Source organism: Panulirus ornatus, chromosome 66, assembly GCF_036320965.1.
Source record: "Panulirus ornatus isolate Po-2019 chromosome 66, ASM3632096v1, whole genome shotgun sequence".
NCBI classification, from domain to species: domain Eukaryota; kingdom Metazoa; phylum Arthropoda; class Malacostraca; order Decapoda; family Palinuridae; genus Panulirus; species Panulirus ornatus.
This window is the reverse complement of record NC_092289.1, coordinates 4,693,132-4,713,816: the sequence shown is the minus strand read 5'-3', so window position 1 is coordinate 4,713,816 and position 20,685 is coordinate 4,693,132. Positions and strand designations below refer to the sequence as shown.

Genomic DNA, 20,685 nt, shown 5'->3' with positions numbered 1-20,685 from the left:
GTACGTGGCCGATAAGATACAACCAGACGCAGGCTTCCGTGCACGTCCCGTCACCTCTATAGGTAAGCAGAAGCCATATATACACGCATACATACATACGTACGTGGTAGGTATTCATAAAACAATGGTAAAACACGATACCCTCTGTCTGTGCTAACATGCTGGCAGCCTGCGGTCACAACCCCCTGTAGGTGCATCTTGCTGCAGGCCGGGGCGGGGAAGCCTCACCTACAGGCTACACCAAAAGTGCCGGAGCCTAGCTCCATGTTGGGAGGGGAGCCTCATCCACAGGCTACATTAAACGTGTCGTAGCCTTGCTACAAGTCGGGCAGTGGAGCCTCACCCACAGGCTACATCAGAAGTGCCGGAGCCTAGCTACAGGTCGGGCGGGGAGGTGGTGGCCCCATCACTTACCGGCTCCATTATAACTAATACCTAGAGTGTTAATATAGTCACAACATCACGGTATCATATCACTCTTCCGTGACGACTTGTGCACGTCAGTTACAACGGCTCACGCGTCAAATGAAAGCCCAGAGTCCACACCTTCCCCACACCCAGTACACTGGCCGGCGTGGGGGCCCGGCAATACGTACACCGCGCGAGAAATAACAACACGTATCTCAAGTTGGGTTATTGGCAGACTTGAAATAACAGATCATGGGCAGGGTATAAGGACATGGGTGTACGTACATTGAAGGCGAGTGAGGGACAGGTGAGGTCCGACGTGTGGGTACACGAGATGGGAAGGCAAAAGCATGATGCCCTAACCATCGCCATCTCGATTGAAAGGTAAAACGTGTAAAAAAAAAAATAAGTAAATAAATAAAAAAAAAAGAATGCAACTGTCTACGCGTCTGTAAAGCTGTCTTTACGGAAATACGAATGACCAAAAGAGAAATCCGCAGCTTCACTGCACGAGGAATGAAGGACGTATCATAACGGTCAATCCTCGTGTGGCTCCTCACCACACCAAAACTACGGGAAGCAGAAGCTAAGTCATGAGACTGGAATGAAGAGAAAGACGGAAATAACGGAGAAGGGGGCATAGGGGGGGACGACGAAGAGGAGGAGGAGGAGGAGGAGGAGGAAGGGGGAATGCATAAAGTTGACATGAAGTAAAAATGTTGAGGAAAGGGAACATACAGAGGAAAGTACGATGGAGAGAGAGATTGTGGAAAAGGATGAGAGAAGGAAGACAATGATGGAGTCTCAGGATGGAATGATAGAGGGAGACTAGAGCTGTGGGCAATGTGTGGTGTCGACACATCATCCGGGTGTCACTGTGAACGTTTGGAGGGTGTGTGGGGGGGAAACGTGCACCACTGGGGGGAGAGAGGGGGTCTGAAACAAGATCCGGGTGTCATTAAGAACGTTTGGAGGGTGTGTGTGTGGGGGGGAGGGGGTCTGAGACAAGATCCGGGTGTCATTGTGAACGTTTGGAGGGTGTGTGGGGGGGGGAGAGAAACGTGCACCACTGGGGGGAGAGAGGGGGTCTGAAACAAGATCCGGGTGTCATTGTGAACGTTTGGAGGGTGTGTGGGGGGGGAGAGAAACGTGCGGGAAAAACTAGCATGACTCAGCTGGCTGGACGTGGGGAAATACGCCCCCCCTGCCCAGTCACGGCTCACCCCCACGCCATCACGCCCCCATTACCGCCCAACCCCACTACTCACGTACATATAACCAGCAACACCGCAGCCATGTGTAACGGAACACACAAAGCCGGAATTGGAAACGGAGAAATACCAGACACTGACAGGCAGGGAGGCTTCCTCGTGGCTGGAGCGCATGGCTACTCCCCCAGCTCTTAATCTAACACCCACCATACGCTATGGTACATCACTCTACGTCGTAACCACACACACACACACACACACACACAACGCCTCGTCACCTTCCCTGACTTGATCTACCCAAAACCCGGAGAGAAGCAAGGTCTCCTCCTCAGTGTTTCCCACCTTAACCGACGTCACCAAAGCTCTCGACCAGGTCAGAATACTACCTTCAGGTCCTGGGCCTCCGTGGTGCCATCACCACACTCTCCACTCCCTTACCTACGACGTCCCACAGGTCACAAGAATGGGACCCTGGGCCTCCGTGGTGCCATCTCCACACTCTCCACTCCCTCACCTACGACGTCCCGCAGGTCACCAAAGATGGGACCCCCCAAACTTGTGCTTCCACATCCTTGATAAAATGACGCTCAGCGAGCAGCTCTCCTGACGACCTATTCCTCCAAAACGCCTTCAACACCTCCCAGAACTGGACCACAGCCAACCACGTCCCTCCAACAACCACGTCCCCCCAACAACCAAACCAAGACTGTGGTCACGCAGGTCAACCTTGCTTTCAACAACGTATCATTCCCGACTGTCTCACAAGGGCCCCAGTCCCCTCGCCATGTTCAGTCCAGTAAACTTTCCCATGTCACTCTGGGAGACATACCAAGCTGGGATGAACACGTCAGCACCCTGCACCTTAACTCAAAAAACATCCACACAACTTTTCCCAAACTCACTTGTCCCCTCCCACGCTGATCCAAAACACGGACCATTACTACTACTACTACTACTACTACTACTACTACTACTACACTACTACTATTACTTCATAAAAGTGGAGGATAGGGCACACTAAATCATTCTTTAGCCTACTTACATCACTTATCAAAAGACGCCTTTACACAATAACCCTCTCAACCCTTCTTCAACTGTGACCCATCCGACTGTTCGGTTTAAGGTACTGCAACATACCCGCCACCGTCACCTCCTCTCGTCTGATACCCCTCGTTCCTGTGTTGCATTTGGGCACCATAAAGGCAAGCAACCCAGATGAACTGGTGCAGACCGCTGCAAGAATGATGATTTCGCAGCTACCAGCGGCTACCTCAGCGCACACGCCAGACTCTTCCTCTGAGCGGAAGCACAAAAGATTCGAAAGGTCACGGATGGCTTCGGTTGACCTCAGTGGCTAGATAATCACCCAGTGAGATGTTAGAAGGGTTGTTCATTGCATCAGTTGACAGTCTTTCCATCCAGTCAACTCATCAACTCGAATGCAAGGTATGGACGCAGTCCTAAAACTCCGTGCATCATCTTACCATTGACAATAAGGTGGTGTGCCACTCCTTACACGGTATGTTTGGACCTATAACCACCAGGTTTGATTCACTTGCTAATAAGAGCCATGTACATTAAGAGCCCCAGCCCATAAGAGAACCAGGAGACTGTCCATAACCCTCCAGGTCTGTGTTAACCGTGTTAAGACTAAGTTTTAACGCCCTGCTTTAAGAGTCGGAATGTTTAGAGTGCTGGACGTAACCCATGTGGATATTTGCAGACTTTGGCTGGACTGAACAGAGAAATGTCCATCCCCTTTCAGTTGTGGTCGTACGCGTAGTGCTGAGAGAACATACACACACATGCAAACACTGAAAGGGCGTCAGCAACACATTCACACACAGAGACGGAGCCCCACGAGTGTAGAACTCACTACCCGTGCTGCACCAGCAGGTAATTCCCCTGGGACACTGACTGCTCCACACACAACATGAGAGTGGTGCTGGGGGGGCCACTTGGTACATACAGTAGAGAGACGTGTTTCATGCCGTCGTTGTTGCCAGTGTCGGGGTAGGAGCCGCCGCCGGTCTACCCTGCCTGACGGAGTGTTGCCACTTGTTGCAAGGTAAACAGGAGGAGTCTGGCTACCACTGGTGAGCCTCCACACCAACAATGGTGGGGATTTCCATCCACACGAGACGCTACCATTCACCAGTCCATTACTTCCTTACCTTACCACACGTCATCACAAGAGCTACACACCACAGCATCACGCCTCTCCACAGTGGTACACACCACTGCATCACTCCTCTCCACAGTGGTACACACCACTGCACCACTCCTCTCCACAGTGGTACACACCACTGCATCACTCCTCTCCACAGTGGTACACACCACTGCACCACTCCTCTCCACAGTGGTACACACCACTGCATCACTCCTCTCCACAGTGGTACACACCACTGCATCACTCCTCTCCACAGTGGTACACACCACTGCATCACTCCTCTCCACAGTGGTACACACCACTGCACCACTCCTCTCCACAGTGGTACACACCACTGCATCACTCCTCTCCACAGTGGTACACACCACTGCATCACTCCTCTCCACAGTGGTACACACCACTGCATCACTCCTCTCCACAGTGGTAGACACGACTGCATCACTCTCTCCTCCGAACACTTTCTGAGCCACAGTAGGGCTGTGGGTTGGAGGCGGCGGCGGTGGCGCCACGACATGGTATGACATTCGAGATATTTTCCGGATACGAGAAGAACACAAGGTGGACGCGTCGTCCCCTGTCCACAGGTCACCACCACGATCACCCACCACAGTATCGGTTCCGCACACCACCCTGCTTGTCTGTCATGGAGCGGAGGAGCAGGAGACGGGGGGCTGCGGGTGCGAGGTGAGGCTGCACCACAGATGAGCAGCAGCAGCAGAAGGTGCGGTGCCCAGGCACGCGCCCTGCACGGACGTGCCCACGACTGTACCGGGCCGCTGGCAGCCACCAGGGGCTCCCTCCTCTCGCTGCCCTCAACCACCAGGCCTCCCCGCCTCCTCGTTGCGTCACTTTGACGTCACGTGCTTTTATAGCTCAGCATCACACACACACACACACACACACACACACACACACACACACGCATGCTACTGCTATGGAGTGTTTACCAGGAGCACCTGGCCGCCCCCGTATGAATCACGGCCGACCTTGCTGGCTGCCTCCAACACCCCAGCAAGTCAGGCACACGGGCGCCACCTGCCTGCCGCCAACACTATCGCACCTCCAACATTTCACTGGGTCTGTACCCTGGTACTCCGCCCGCTGACGAGGTACCACCACCACTCCATCACCTCCTCACCCCATTACGTCAGTACCGTCTGGCGAGGTACGTACCATGAGGCAGCACCGTGAGGGAGGGAGGCACCCTACCCGACCCACAGACCTCGCACCAGCAGAGGGTCATCCTCACCAAGAATGTACCCAAATACAAGTACCTGCCAACCCCTGTACTATATTTACCTCCTGACAACAGACATCACTGGTACTACCTGGCAACTGCCACCCACCGCACACAATACCAACCCCACCACCACGACCGACCACCGTCCGCTACCAACCCCACCACCACGACCGACCACCGTCCGCTACCAACCCCACCACCACGACCGACCACCGTCCACTACCAACCCCACCACCACGACCGACCACCGTCCGCTACCAACCTCACCACGACCGACCACCGTCCGCTACCAACCTCACCACCACGACCGACCACCATCCGCTACCAACCTCACCACGACTGACCACCATCCGCTACCAACCTCACCACGACCGACCACCATCCACTACCAACCCCACCACGACCGACCACCATCCGCTACCAACCTCACCACGACCACCATCCACTACCAACCCCACCACGACCGACCACCATCCACTACCAACCTCACCACGACCGACCACCAGCCGCTATCAACCTCACCACGACCGACCACCATCCGCTACCAACCCCACCACCAATACCGACCACCGTCCGCTACCATCCCCACCATGGCCGACCACCATCCGCTACCAACCCCACCACGACCGACCACCATCCACTACCAACCTCACCACGACCGACCACCATCCGCTACCAACATCACCACGACCGACCACCATCCGCTACTAACCCCACCACGACCGACCACCATCCGCTACTAACCCCACCACGACCGACCACCATCCGCTACTAACCCCACCACGACCGACCACCATCCGCTACTAACCCCACCACGACCGACCACCATCCGCTACCAACCTCACCACGACCGACCACCATCCGGATACCAACCTCACCATGGCCGACCACCATCCACTACCAACCCCACCACGACCGACCACCATCCACTACCAACCTCACCATGGCCGACCACCATCCACTACCAACCCCACCACGACCGACCACCATCCACTATCAACCCCACCACGACCACCATCCTGCACCAACAAACACATGCCACACGCCCTCTACCAAACACTGAGGCACAACCAACCACTTGACAAAATTCAGCCACAACCACATGAGCACCAGAGCGGACCCTGTGTGGCCACACCATCACTCACCATACCACAACAACCAGCAAGCGATGACTACACCAACGATATATTATCAACCACTGAGGTAACCAATATACTACCACCTATCTGGTTACCACCACACAATCGCCCACCAACTGATGACACCATCATCCACTGAGGCTGTCACTATATCACAACCATCATCCACTGAGGCAGCCACTATATCACAACCATCATCCACTGAGGCAGCCACTATTTCACAACCATCATCCATTGAGGTAGCCACTACATCACAACCATCATCCACCGAGGTAGCCACTATATCACAACCATCATCCATTGAGGTAGCCACTACATCACAACCATCATCCACCGAGGTAGCCACTATATCACAACAATCATCCATTGAGGTAGCCACTACATCACAACCATCATCCACTGAGGTAGCCACTACATCACAACCATCATCCACTGAGGTAGCCACTATACCACAACCATCATCCACTGAGGTAGCCACTACATCACAACCATCATCCACCGAGGCAGCCACTACATCACAACCATCATCCACTGAGGTAGCCACTACATCACAACCATCATCCACCGAGGCAGCCACTACAACACAACCATCATCCACTGAGGTAGCCACTACATCACAACCATCATCCACTGAGGTAGCTACTACACCACAACCATCATCCACCGAGGTAGCCACTACATCACAACCATCATCCACCGAGGCAGCCACTATATCACAACCATCATCCACCGAGGTAGCCACTACACCACAACCATCATCCACTCAGCCAGCCACTACATCACAACCATCGCTCAGTAACCACAGCAGCATAACCCTCACACAACCTTATCACGATAAAGTTATAAAACGACATTCTTCACCACTACACGACACACTTCCCCAGCACCACACGACACACTCCTCAGCACCACACGACACACTTCCCAGCACTACACGACACACTTCCCCAGCACCACACGACACACTCCTCAGCACCACACGACACACTCCTCAGCACCACACGACACACTCCTCAGCACCACACGACACACTTCCCCAGCACTACATGACACACTTCTCCAGCACCAAACGACACACTGCCCCAGCACTACACGACACACTACATGACACACTTCTCCAGCACCAAACGACACACTTCCCCAGCACTAAACGACACACTCCTCAGCAATACACGACACACTTCCCCAGCACTACACGACACACTCCCCAGCACTACACGACACACTTCCCCAGCACTACACGACACACTTCCCCAGCACTACACGACACACTCCTCAGCAATACACGACACACTTCCCCAGCACTACACGACACACTTCCCCAGCACTACACGACACACTTCCCCAGCACTACACGACACACTTCCTGAACACGACACTCGTCAGAAACCTCCGGCAATACACTGACAATCTGGGAAGATCATCTGCCAAGGGGGCCACAAATTTTATTCTCCCGTAATACACAAGTGAACAACGCTGATAATCACAATTCAAAAGGTTCCGGGGAGAGAAAATACTTGCATCGTATCACCGAGACCATTCACACAGTTCACAGCGCTCGTCAATAGCGGGTAAAGATCCGGCTGCGGGGTTTTCGTTATAAAGGTGACGCCATAAAACCATGGGAATCGGGGAAAAGGGGCAGATGGTCACTGCCCACTTCTTGACCCAAGGGTTGAACGATGCAGTTCCACCCTTCCTTCGACGTGGTCCCCCCTCCAGCCCTCAGCGGGCCACACACCACATGCAACCCAGTCGACGGACGGGTGGAGGAGCCTGCCCACAGCAGCAGCGTCGGGTGTGGCAAACATCTGTGCCTGAAGGTGATTACAGATGTTGGGGGTGCGTGTCGACAGCAGTGTCGGGTGGGGCAACATCTGTGCTTGAAGGTGAGGACAGATGTTGGGGGTACGTGTCGACAGCAGTGTCGGGTGGGGCAACATCTGTGCCTGAGGGTGAGGACAGATGTTGGGGGTGCGTGTCGACAGCAGTATCGGGTGTGGCAACAGCTGCTGACATCTGTATTATCAGTTCAGGTTTGACGTGGAGGCACCTGCCAACACCGCACCTTACCATGGTTCCTGTCACCTAAACCCGACACCATCCCAGGATCTCGGAAGCTCCCTAACCCCCCATACTGAACCACTGGACCACACGTCGCTCACCCACTCCTCCACACCCTTTTCCCACATTTCTTCACCATCCAGAGTGTCTCAACACTGTCTTGTATCATAGCCTCTCCCGCTGCCTTCAGTGTACACTCACGCTTCCCACACATGTGTCGTGCCAACAGGAAATCATGTCCCAATATAGTATGTAAGGCATTCCTCCCACCTCCCCACGAGTACTTCCTAGAGGTAAATTACGATCCATCTCAGCCACCAGGACTGACACAGTCGTTCCCGGTGTGAATCAAAGTTCTTTAACAGACACGTTCATGCCAAAACATACTTTAGGTACTGTCAGAGCTGCGTGGCGACGGGCCTCCCAGGACTTCATTCGCGCGTCTTGCGTGAGGACACATTTCCAAAATGATATTTGTGAAGGAAAAAAAACAAAACAAAAAAAGAACCCATGGAAAATGATTCGAAACCTTATCCTCTTGAGTTAATGGCTAAGTGAACACCATTCTGCCAAGACTTGAAGCGGTAGCTCTCGCCAGCGTACGACAACACTAGTGAAAGTCGTACAACCGCACACACACACACACACACACACAAACACGTCTCGTAGCGAACGTGTGGTGAACTGTACGCATGTCTTCTCATCATTCTTAATTACCATAAAGTTACGAGCACTAGGATCATAAACCATCATTACTCTTCACATAGACCTTCTACTTCTACCGTATTATTATCATCATTAGTCATCATCATTATCATTACTATCACTTAATGTCGTAATGAATGAGAGAGAGAGAGAGAGAGAGAGAGAGAGAGAGAGAGAGAGAGAGAGAGAGAGAGAGAGAGAGAGAGAGAGAGAGAGAGTGATGCTGTGGTGAATACGACGCAGTGTTCAAGATCACCATCCATGGACCTTACCGGCACCAACCTAACTCTCCTTGACAACACCAGGGGGGAAAAACACACACACACACACACACAACTCTATTCACCTTGACTACAGGATGTTCCTTACCAATTATCATCGCATTTGGCCGACACCATCTTTTGGCAGGTTTGACAACCCATCTACACAACTCGGAGGGGTGGGGGCAGGTTAGCCAGGCGCCATACCCGACGGGAGCCATGGAGTGCACCATGGCCACCAGACATGAAGGGATGTATACACATATACGTCTACGTACAGAGGGGTGACTCTACACGGCAGGTCCCGACTCTCCTCCTGGTGAGGCGGAGGACAATGGCACAGCAACCAACACCTCCCTCCCTCCCTCCTGGCAACACGAACATCCCTGGTGTCCACACTTTCAACTCCTCGATCGCCATGGAGCCCCATAATGACGTGTCTTATTGTAGACACATGTTGAGCTACTCTCTCTCTCTCTCTCTCTCTCTCTCTCTCTCTCTCTCTCTCTCTCTCTCTCTCTCTCTCTATCTATCTATCTATCTATCTATCTATCTACCCACCCCGCCACAGAGAGAGAGAGAGAGAGAGAGAGAGAGAGAGAGAGAGAGAGAGAGAGAGAGAGAGAGAGAGAATGGCATGGCTAGCACGTAGCACTCACCAGGTGAGAGACCAGCACAAAACAAAATGCCACAACACTTGGCACAAATAATTTTGAGACGAGACAAAAAGAAAAAAAAAATCTGAAGTGGTTCCCCCGGTAAATATTATTTACTCGAATAATTACATTAAAATATCTGTACATCCACGGACGGGGATGTCCCACGCGCTTTCTTCAACCCTTGTGCATTACGGTACCAGCCCTCAGCACGACGGTACTATCCTTGAACGTTACGGTACCATGCATGAAAACGAAGGTACCATGCATGAAAAGGAGGGTACTACGCTTGAGCACGAAGGTACCATGCATGAAAACGAAGGTACCATGCATGAAAAGGAGGGTACTACGCTTGAGCACGAAGGTACCATGCATGAAAACGAAGGTACCATGCATGAAAAGGAGGGTACTACGCTTGAGCACGAAGCTACCATGCATGAAAACGAAGGTACCATGCATGAAAAGGAGGGTACTACGCTTGAGCACGAAGCTACCATGCATGAAAACGAAGGTACCATGCATGAAAAGGAGGGTACTACGCTTGAGCACGAAGCTACCATGCATGAAAACGAAGGTACCATGCATGAAAAGGAGGGTACCACGCTTGAGCAGGACGGTACCACCCACGAGCAAGGTGTTGGTACTCCAAATCCCTGAGCCCTAAGGTAGCATCCTGGAGCAGCGAGATACCCTCTCTGGACATGAATGCTTCTTGAGCTTTGACCTGACCATGGCGGGTAAGGGCGTGCCGTCTCAAGGGGGAGGGGGTCAAGACTGAGGGGTGACGTCGCCTGATCCACACCCACACACCCGTCCTGGTCAGGTGACCTGCCGTAGACTACACCCCGCCACGAACGCGCCACACGCAACACCTTCCGTGGTCCACACACGCTGGGAAACCCACCCGCCCACCGACCCCCCCATCCACCCACCCACGGCGCAACTGTATTCTCCTCAACACTCGTTCCAAAAATGTCTACGTGTCCGGGAAGGGTGCAACTTCGAGGGAGGGAGGGAGGGAGAGGGGGAATATTTCGGAGAGACGGATCCAAATCGTCAAATATATCTAACATCCTCCTGCAAGGCATGTGTGCCACAGGGAGACATGAGGGGGTGACGCGGGTCGATAGGTGACCTCAGGGATTTACCAACACAAACCTGATTTCTGGTGGCAATAAGATACTCCTCAGCCAGGTCATGGTGGCTCGGGAAGTCTTCTATTTAAAGATCCTACACACACACTCACACACACACACACACACACACACACACACACACACACCTGACACCCCCCCCCCACCAATCATTTCCCCTGAACCAATTTGAAAAGAAGAAGAACTATATTCTAATTATTGCGTTGATGATGTTACGGTGCCATCAACCACTACAACATTCAGTGGCGACCCCCCTCCCCAAGAGTACAGTCTGAGTCTAACATGTCCCGAGGAATTCATCTTAAAGCCGAGGCTGGAAACTGTTCAGCGTCTACCGTGCAACGGCTCATGTGAGGTCTGGGGTTAATCTGGCTGGACGGTTAAGCTGCCGCTGACGTCATCCAGCCGAACTACCTTCAGTGATTGCTCATATCTAACAACATCCCCCCCCCCCTCACCTCCCCCACTCCCGAAGTACAACTAAGCTATGTTTCAGGTCAATACTGCGGAAGGTACTTGAGAAGCGGCATCTCCTACGGAGCCTAGAGGCCTTACAGTACATCCGTTAAGTAAGGTCAACTGTGTACGTCCGGATCGCCCGAGCACAGACGAGCTAATAAACGTACACACACACACACACACACACACCAGGGATTACGTCCACCCACCCCCGCAACCTGACACACCTCTAACAGGTGGGCGAAAGACAAAGGCAATATTTCTTAAAACCTCCCTTGATAATCATCACCAAAACGTAATAGTAGTAGTAGTAGTAGTAATAATAATAATAATAATAATAATAATAATAATAATAATAATAATAATAATAATAGTGTGACTGCTAAATATGAGATTATGGGGAAGAATACGTGAGGTGTTTGGAAGGTGAGGGTGCGCAGACGAACTGTCAAGACGAATGGTTTGGTGAAAAGAGAGGTGGTGGTGAAAGTCTTGTGTAAGATGAAGTGTGGCGAGGCGGGGAGAGGTTAAGACTGCAGGTGAATTTTTCGAGAAATGTAAAGACAGCGTTGTTGTTGTTGTTCACCGTACATACGGCTTAAGGTGGCATGCCTAACTTAAGACTGGTGGAACCCCCGCATAACACCTTTGTATAAAGGCAAGATAGAGACGAAAGTCAATGTTTAAAATACAAAGGTAAAAGTCTGTTGAGTATATCTAGTACGTTGCATGAGAGTGGTGACAGAGCATCACTCTGTGAAGGAGCAACGTGGCTTTAGGTGTGTGGACGAGCTGTTGCTTTGAAGATTTTGTATGAAACATACTTCGAGACAAAAGGCATCCGTATGTGGCACATGTGGATCTAAAGAGAACGCACAACAGGCCTGATAAACGCCCTGTGGAAGGTGCTACAAATATATGACGTTAGAAAATATCTCACAGAATTGGTGAGGAGTTTCTATCGAGAGTATGCCATATGTGCGAGAAGGAAAAGAAGAGGATGAGTGGTTCCAAAGTTAAAATGGGTCGGCATCAAGAGTGTGCGATGTAGCCATGGCTCTCCAATCCGTTAATGGATGAGAAGGAGATAAAGTTAAATGGGAGAGTCTTGGAGATGGACAGGTCTACCGTATGCTCAGGGTTAGGGGCCTGAGAGAAGAGTCAGACGCAATTTGCGGGGGAAGACTAGAGTGAGAAACTGTAGATGCTGGTGTCTGAGTTTGGTAGAGAATGTGAATAGAGGAAGCTGGGAGTTAACATTAAATTAAAAAAAAAAAGTCAGATGACGTTTGGCATGGGAGGGCGAGACAGGTTTGTTTCAGCGAGAGTTTGGATGGAGAGAACCTAGAAGAAGTGGCGTGTTTTTGACATCCAAAAGTGGAAAAGGCAACGGATGGAACTATGTGAGCCGGAGAGAGCCATCAGGTGAACGAGGGACAAGAGAGATTCCTATCTGCAAGCGTAACATTTTTAGTCCCATCAGGGACGTACGGGCGCGAGCCGTGGGCCCTGAACACAAAAGAAGGGAAGACGGCGGTGGATCTGTTGAAAATGTGGTGTGAGGAAGTTTGGTCAAGTGAGGAGTGGCAGCGTTACAACGACGTTTGTGCCTGTAAGCAGAATATGAGTGACAGGTGAAGAGGATGATCATACTCCATGGTTTGGGTAGGACGAAGGGAGAGAGTCTGACCCAAGAGGATGTATGCGTCATAGGTACAGAGAACATGGGGGGGGGGGGAGACCCAGACGGATGGGGTGAAAGAGGCTTTAAGACATCGGGACCTGACCATGCAGGTGGGTGCGAGGCGTGCACAGGGAGGGATAGAAATGGAGCGATATGGTATACAAGGGACGACGTGCTGTCAGTGGTCAAGGGGAAAACCATACACACGTCAGTGGGGCTTGGCTGTGGATAGACAGGCTCTGGTAGAGGCGGATCACACCTTACAAGGCAGACAGTGAATGTGAACGAATGACGGCCAGTCCTCGTCTCTTCCTGGCGCTACCTCGGGCACGCAGGAATCGTTGAAGATCGATTTAACAAAACCCTGTGATAACTACGTTATAATAATGACAATAATCGAATACATAAAACATATCTACACCAACGATAACAGTAGCCACGTTGCGAATGAAGACCATCATTTACCTCCAGAATTAAATTTCTTTAACAATAAACTGGAAATGAAGACATTATAATCATCACGTGAGCCAGGTCTCCCGTACAACTGAGGGGGATACCCTCAAACCTGGCCATCATCATCCTGGGGCAGGTTGTGGTGTGTCCTGGCCATCATCATCATCCTGGGGCAGGTTGTGGCGTGTCCTGGCCATCATCATCATCGTCATCCCGGGGCAGGTTGTGGTGTGTCCTGGTCATCATCATCATCATCATCCCAAGGCAGGTTGTGGTGTGTCCTGATCATCATCATCATCCTGGGGCAGGTTGTGGCGTGTCCTGGCCATCATCATCATCGTCATCCCGGGGCAGGTTGTGGTGTGTCCTGGTCATCATCATCATCATCCCAAGGCAGGTTGTGGTGTGTCCTGATCATCATCATCATCATCCTGGGGCAGGTTGTGGTGTGTCCTGGTCATAATCATCATCATCCTGGGGCAGGTTGTGGTGTGTCCTGGCCACCATCATCATCATCATCCTGGGGCAGGTTGTGGTGTGTCCTGGCCATCATCATCATCCTGGGGCAGGTTGTGGTGTGTCCTGATCATCATCATCATCCTGGGGCAGGTTGTGGTGTGTCCTGGTCATAATCATCATCATCTGGGGCAGGTTGTGGTGTGTCCTGGCCATCATCATCATCATCATCCTGGGGCAGGTTGTGGTGTGTCCTGGCCACCATCATCATCATCATCCTGGGGCAGGTTGTGGTGTGTCCTGGCCATCATCATCCTGGGGCAGGTTGTGGTGTGTCCTGGCCATCATCATCATCATCATCATCCTGAGGCAGGTTGTGGTGTGTCCTGGCCATCATCATCATCATCCTGGGGCAGGTTGTGGTGTGTCCTGGCCACCATCATCATCATCATCCCGGGGCAGGTTGTGGTGTGTCCTGGCCATCATCATCATCGTCATCCCGGGGCAGGTTGTGGTGTGTCCTGGTCATAATCATCATCATCCTGGGGCAGGTTGTGGTATGTCCTGGCCATCATCATCATCATCATCCTGGGGCAGGTTGTGGTGTGTCCTGCCCATCATCATCATCATCCTGGGGCAGGTTGTGGTGTGTCCTGGCCATCATCATCATCCTGGGGCAGGTTGTGGTGTGTCCTGGCCATCATCATCATCATCCTGGGGCAGGTTGTGGTGTGTCCTGGCCATCATCATCATCATCATCCTGGGGCAGGTTGTGGTGTGTCCTGGCCATCATCATCATCATCATCATCCGGGGCAGGTTGTGGTGTGTCCTGGCCATCATCATCATCATCCTGGGGCAGGTTGTGGTGTGTCCTGGCCATCATCATCATCATCCTGGGGCAGGTTGTGGTGTGTCCTGGCCATCATCATCATCATCCTGGGGCAGGTTGTGGTGTGTCCTGGCCATCATCATCATCATCATCCTGGGGCAGGTTGTGGTGTTCCTGGCCAATCATCATCATCCTGGGGCAGGTTGTGGTGTGTCCTGGCCATCATCATCATCATCATCATCGGGGCAGGTTGTGGTGTGTCCTGGCCATCATCATCATCATCCTGGGGCAGGTTGTGGTGTGTCCTGGCCATCATCATCATCACCATCATCCTGGGGCAGGTTGTGGTGTGTCCTGGCCATCATCATCATCCTGGGGCAGGTTGTGGTGTGTCCTGGCCATCATCATCATCATCATCATCCTGAGGCAGGTTGTGGTGTGTCCTGGCCATCATCATCATCATCATCCTGGGGCAGGTTGTGGTGTGTCCTGGCCATATCATCATCATCCTGGGGCAGGTTGTGGTGTGTCCTGGCCATCATCATCATCATCATCTCATCATCTCTGGGGCAGGTTGTGGTGTGTCCTGGCCATCATCATCATCATCCTGGGGCAGGTTGTGGTGTGTCCTGGCCATCATCATCATCATCCTGGGCAGGTTGTGGTGTGTCCTGGCCAATCATCCAATCTACATCATCATCCGGGCGGGTTGTGGTGTGTCCTGGCCATCATCATCATCATCCTGGGCAGGTTGTGGTGTGTCCTGGCCATCATCATCATCACTCCTGGGGCAGGTTGTGTGTGTCCTGCCATCATATCATCATCATCCTGGGGCAGGTTGTGGTGTGTCCTGCCCATCATCATCATCATCATCCTGGGCAGGGCTGTCCTGGCATTTCATCATCCCGGCAGTTGTGTGTCGGCCATCATCATCATCATCATCCGGGGCAGGTTGTGGTGTGTCCTGGCCATCATCATCATCATCCTGGGGCAGGTTATGGTGTGTCCTGGCCATCATCATCATCCTGGGGCAGGTTGTGGTGTGTCCTGGCCATCATCATCATCATCATCCTGGGGCAGGTTGTGGTGTGTCCTGGCCATCATCATCATCATCCTGGGGCAGGTTGTGGTGTGTCCTGGCCATCATCATCATCATCATCATCCTGGGGCAGGTTGTGGTGTGTCCTGGCCATCATCATCATCCCGGGGCAGGTTGTGGTGTGTCCTGGCTATCATCATCATCCTGGGGCAGGTTGTGGTGTGTCCTGGCCATCATCATCATCCTGGGGCAGGTTGTGGTGTGTCCTGGCCACCATCATCATCATCATCCTGAGGCAGGTTGTGGTGTCCTGGCCATCATCATCATCATCCTGGGGCAGGTTGTGGTGTGTCCTGGCCATCATCATCATCATCCTGGGGCAGGTTGTGGTGTGTCCTGGCCATCATCATCATCATCCTGGGGCAGGTTGTGGTGTGTCCTGGCCACCATCATCATCATCATCCTGGGGCAGGTTGTGGTGTGTCCTGGCCACCATCATCATCATCATCCTGGGGCAGGTTGTGGTGTCCTGGCCATCATCATCATCATCCTGGGGCAGGTTGTGGTGTGTCCTGATCATCATCATCATCCTGGGGCAGGTTGTGGTGTGTCCTGGCCATCATCATCATCATCCTGGGGCAGGTTGTGGTGTGTCCTGGCCATCATCATCATCATCATCCTGGGACAGGTTGTGGTGTGTCCTGCCCATCATCATCATCATCATCCTGGGGCAGGTTATGGTGTGTCCTGGCCATCATCATCATCCTGGGGCAGGTTGTGGTGTGTCCTGGCCATCATCATCATCATCATCCTGGGACAGGTTGTGGTGTGTCCTGCCCATCATCATCATCATCATCCTGGGGCAGGTTATGGTGTGTCCTGGCCATCATCATCATCCTGGGGCAGGTTGTGGTGTGTCCTGGCCATCATCATCATCATCCTGGGGCAGGTTGTGGTGTGTCCTGGCCATCATCATCATCATCATCCTGGGACAGGTTGTGGTGTGTCCTGCCCATCATCATCATCATCATCCTGGGGCAGGTTATGGTGTGTCCTGGCCATCATCATCATCCTGGGGCAGGTTGTGGTGTGTCCTGGCCATCATCATCATCATCATCCTGGGGCAGGTTGTGGTGTGTCCTGGCCATCATCATCATCATCATCCTGGGGCAGGTTGTGGTGTGTCCTGGCCATCATCATCATCATCCTGGGGCAGGTTGTGGTGTGTCCTGTCCATCATCATCATCATCATCCTGGGGCAGGTTGTGGTGTCCTGGCCATCATCATCATCATCCTGGGGCAGGTTGTGGTGTGTCCTGGCCATCATCATCATCATCATCATCATCATCCTGGGGCAGGTTGTGGTGTGTCCTGGCCATCATCATCATCCCAGGGCAGGTTGTGGTGTGTCCTGGCCATCATCATCATCATCCTGGGGCAGGTTGTGGTGTGTCCTGGCCATCATCATCATCATCATCCTGGGGCAGGTTGTGGTGTGTCCTGGCCATCATCATCATCATCATCATCATCCTGGGGCAGGTTGTGGTGTGTCCTGGCCATCATCATCATCCCAGGGCAGGTTGTGGTGTGTCCTGGCCATCATCATCATCATCCTGGGGCAGGTTGTGGTGTGTCCTGGCCATCATCATCATCATCCTGGGGCAGGTTGTGGTGTGTCCTGGCCATCATCATCATCATCCTGGGGCAGGTTGTGGTGTGTCCTGGCCATCATCATCATCATCATCCTGGGGCAGGTTGTGGTGTGTCCTGGCCATCATCATCATCATCCTGGGGCAGGTTGTGGTGTTTCCTGGCCATCATCATCATCATCCTGGGGCAGGTTGTGGTGTGTCCTGCCCATCATCATCATCATCCTGGGGCAGGTTGTGGTGTGTCCTGGCCATCATCATCATCCTGGGGCAGGTTGTGGTGTGTCCTGGCCATCATCATCATCATCATCCTGGGGCAGGTTGTGGTGTGTCCTGGCCATCATCATCATCATCATCCTGGGGCAGGTTGTGGTGTGTCCTGGCCATCATCATCATCCTGGGGCAGGTTGTGGTGTGTCCTGGCCATCATCATCCTGGGGCAGGTTGTGGCGCGGTGGTGGCGGCGGGGAACATCAAGACGATATGTTCCCTTGGTTACCCATAGCGACGGAAAGCTGCCAGAGCCACCACAAGGTCACGCACGCCTCTCTCTCTCTCTCTCTCTCTCTCCCTCTCTCTCTCTCTCTCTCTCTCTCTCTCTCTCTCTCTCTCTCTCTCTCGGGGGATGCCGAGCCCTGCACGCCCCCACGCCACACACGTGCTCCACTGTGTACGCAACAGTCCTTACGCCCCCTTAGCATAACCCATGCTGACGAGTGCCGCCCCCGTTGCTGGGCGTACATCACGCAAATGTACAGTGCCCAGGCCTGCACCATGATGGTGTACATCACGTACAGTACAGTAAAAAAAACACTGCCCATGATGGTGTACATCATGTACTGTACATTACAGCCTGCCCATGATGGTGTACATCATGTACTGTACAGTATGTACAGTACAGCCTGCCCATGATGGTGTACATCATGTACTGTTCAGTACAGCCTGCCCATGATGGTGTACATCATATAATGTACAGTACGCAACACTACCCATGATGATGTACATCACACACTATAAAGTATACGTTACTGCCCACAAGGGTGTACATCACGTGGTGTACAGTAAAGAACTACCCATGAGTGTACAGCACGTACTGTACAGTACAGAAACTGCCCATAACGGTGTACATCACGTACTGCACAGTACACAACACTGCCCATTGATGTTGAACATCATGTACTGCACAGTGCACAGCACTGTCCATGATGCTGGACATCATGTACTGCACAGTACACCACTGCCCATTGATGTTGAACATCATGTACTGCACAGTACAAAACACTGCCCATTGAAGTTGAACATCATGTACCGCACAGTACACAACAATGCCCATGATGCTGTACATCATGTACTGTACAGTACACCACTGCCCTTTGATGTTGTACATCATGTACTGCACAGTCACAGTGCACAACACTGTCCATGATGCTGTACATAATGTACTGTACAGTACACCACTGCCCTTTGATGTTGTACATCATGTACTGCACAGTGCACAACACTGTCCATGATGCTGTACATCATGTACTGTACAGTACACCACTGCCCTTTGATGTTGTACATCATGTACTGCACAGTGCACAACACTGTCCATGATGCTGTACATCATGTACTGTACAGTACACAAATATGGAATCTAGTTTTAAGAATCATCTGGCGTAAGTGGTACAAAGTACACTTCCATTTAGTGCTCAAGATGCACGTGGCTCGAGTGATTTGCACATTGCGCGTGACCCGTGAACAATGTACTCGTGGCTGTAGACATACGCAGTGCACGTGAGTGTAGACACACGCAGTGCACGTGACTAGATATACGTAGTGCACGTGACTAGATATACGTAGTGCACGTGACTAGATATACGCTGTGCACGTGACTAGATATACGCTGTGCACGTGACTAGATATACGCAGTGCACGTGACTGTAGATATACGCAGGGCACGTGGCTGGAATAATATATACAGCAAACGTGGCCATGGTGATATACGCAATGCACGAGGGTAATACAAGATACACAAAGTATGTGGCCGTAGCGATATACGCAGTACAAGGGTCTAGAATACGATACACAGTACACGTGGCTAAAGCGACATACGCAGTGCACGTGGCCACTGCGATATATGCATGCACGTGGCTATTGCGATATACGAAGTGCACGTGGCCACTACGATATATGCATGCACGTGGCCATTGCGATATATGCATGCACGTGGCTATTGCGATACATGCATGCACGTGGCTATTGCGATATACGAAGTGCACGTGGCTTACATACAGTGTGCACGTGGCTGTAGCGATATACTCAGTGCACATGGTTACAATAATAAACAGTGCACGTGGCTGCTGCGATGCAATGCAGGCGGTCGTACACAACACTCACAACATTCCATAAAGCTTACGGTACAGGAAGGGTCGTGTCCTGTACAATGATGGGCAGTGGGAGGCGTACAGTTTCTGTGATGTATATGCACTCGTGGTGTGCAAGTGTTGCATGCACGTGCGAGCGTACAAGGGGAGTAGGAGCATGTATTAGTGAGCGTACACGTGCTGGTGTACATGGGGAGCAGCAGGTGATAATGTACAGTAGGGGAATGCAGGATACAGCGTACAGTGCTGGTGCAGGTGGTGGTGTACAGTGGGAGAGTACAAGTGGCTGTGTGCAATGTGGGTGTAGGCTTTCGTGTATAGCTGGGGTGTTGGCGGTGTACAGTGGGTGAGTTTAGGTACAGATGGCAATGTACAGTGGTGGTGGTGCAAATAATGGTGTACAATGAGTATAGGTGGTGGTGGTGTATAGTGAGGAGGTACAAATGGCGTGTGCGGTTGGAAAGCACAGGTGGTGGTACAAGTGGAGGGTGTAGGTGGTGATGTAGAGTGGGGAAGGGGTGCAATGGTGTACAGCATGGGTGTAGGTGGTTATTTACAGAAGGGGGCGCACAGAGCGATGTGCTGTGGGGGTACAAGTAGCGCGTAAAAAAAAATAGGGGGATACAGGTGATGGTGTGTACAGGTGGTATGTAAATGATAATGTACAGTGGAAGAATGCAGGTGGTCATGTACAATGAAGATGTGCGGGTGGTGATGCACAGTAGGGGATACAGACAGTGAT

The 20,685-nt window shown here is 52.1% G+C and overlaps 2 protein-coding genes across 6 annotated transcripts in view; one reads left to right on the top strand and one right to left on the bottom strand.

Annotated features, from left to right (window-relative positions):
* Window positions 1-20,685, bottom strand: part of Pur-alpha (Purine-rich binding protein-alpha) — a 451,808-nt gene that overhangs the window by 226,086 nt on the left and 205,037 nt on the right. The window contains exon 1 of one of the 5 annotated variants that reach the window (XM_071658306.1): window positions 4,395-5,254. The exons of 3 other annotated variants lie outside the window; for them this stretch is intronic. The gene's annotated coding sequence lies outside the window, so the exon portion shown is untranslated. Of the gene's footprint in view, window positions 1-4,394; window positions 5,255-20,685 lie in introns of those variants that run through there. One more of the 5 variants, XM_071658307.1, reaches the window with a different exon arrangement.
* On the top strand, window positions 5,843-9,727 carry LOC139746678 (uncharacterized). Its single transcript, XM_071658119.1, has one exon. The coding sequence runs from the start codon at window positions 6,288-6,290 to the stop codon at window positions 7,536-7,538; it is 1,251 nt and encodes a 416-aa protein (XP_071514220.1). The 5' UTR covers window positions 5,843-6,287; the 3' UTR covers window positions 7,539-9,727.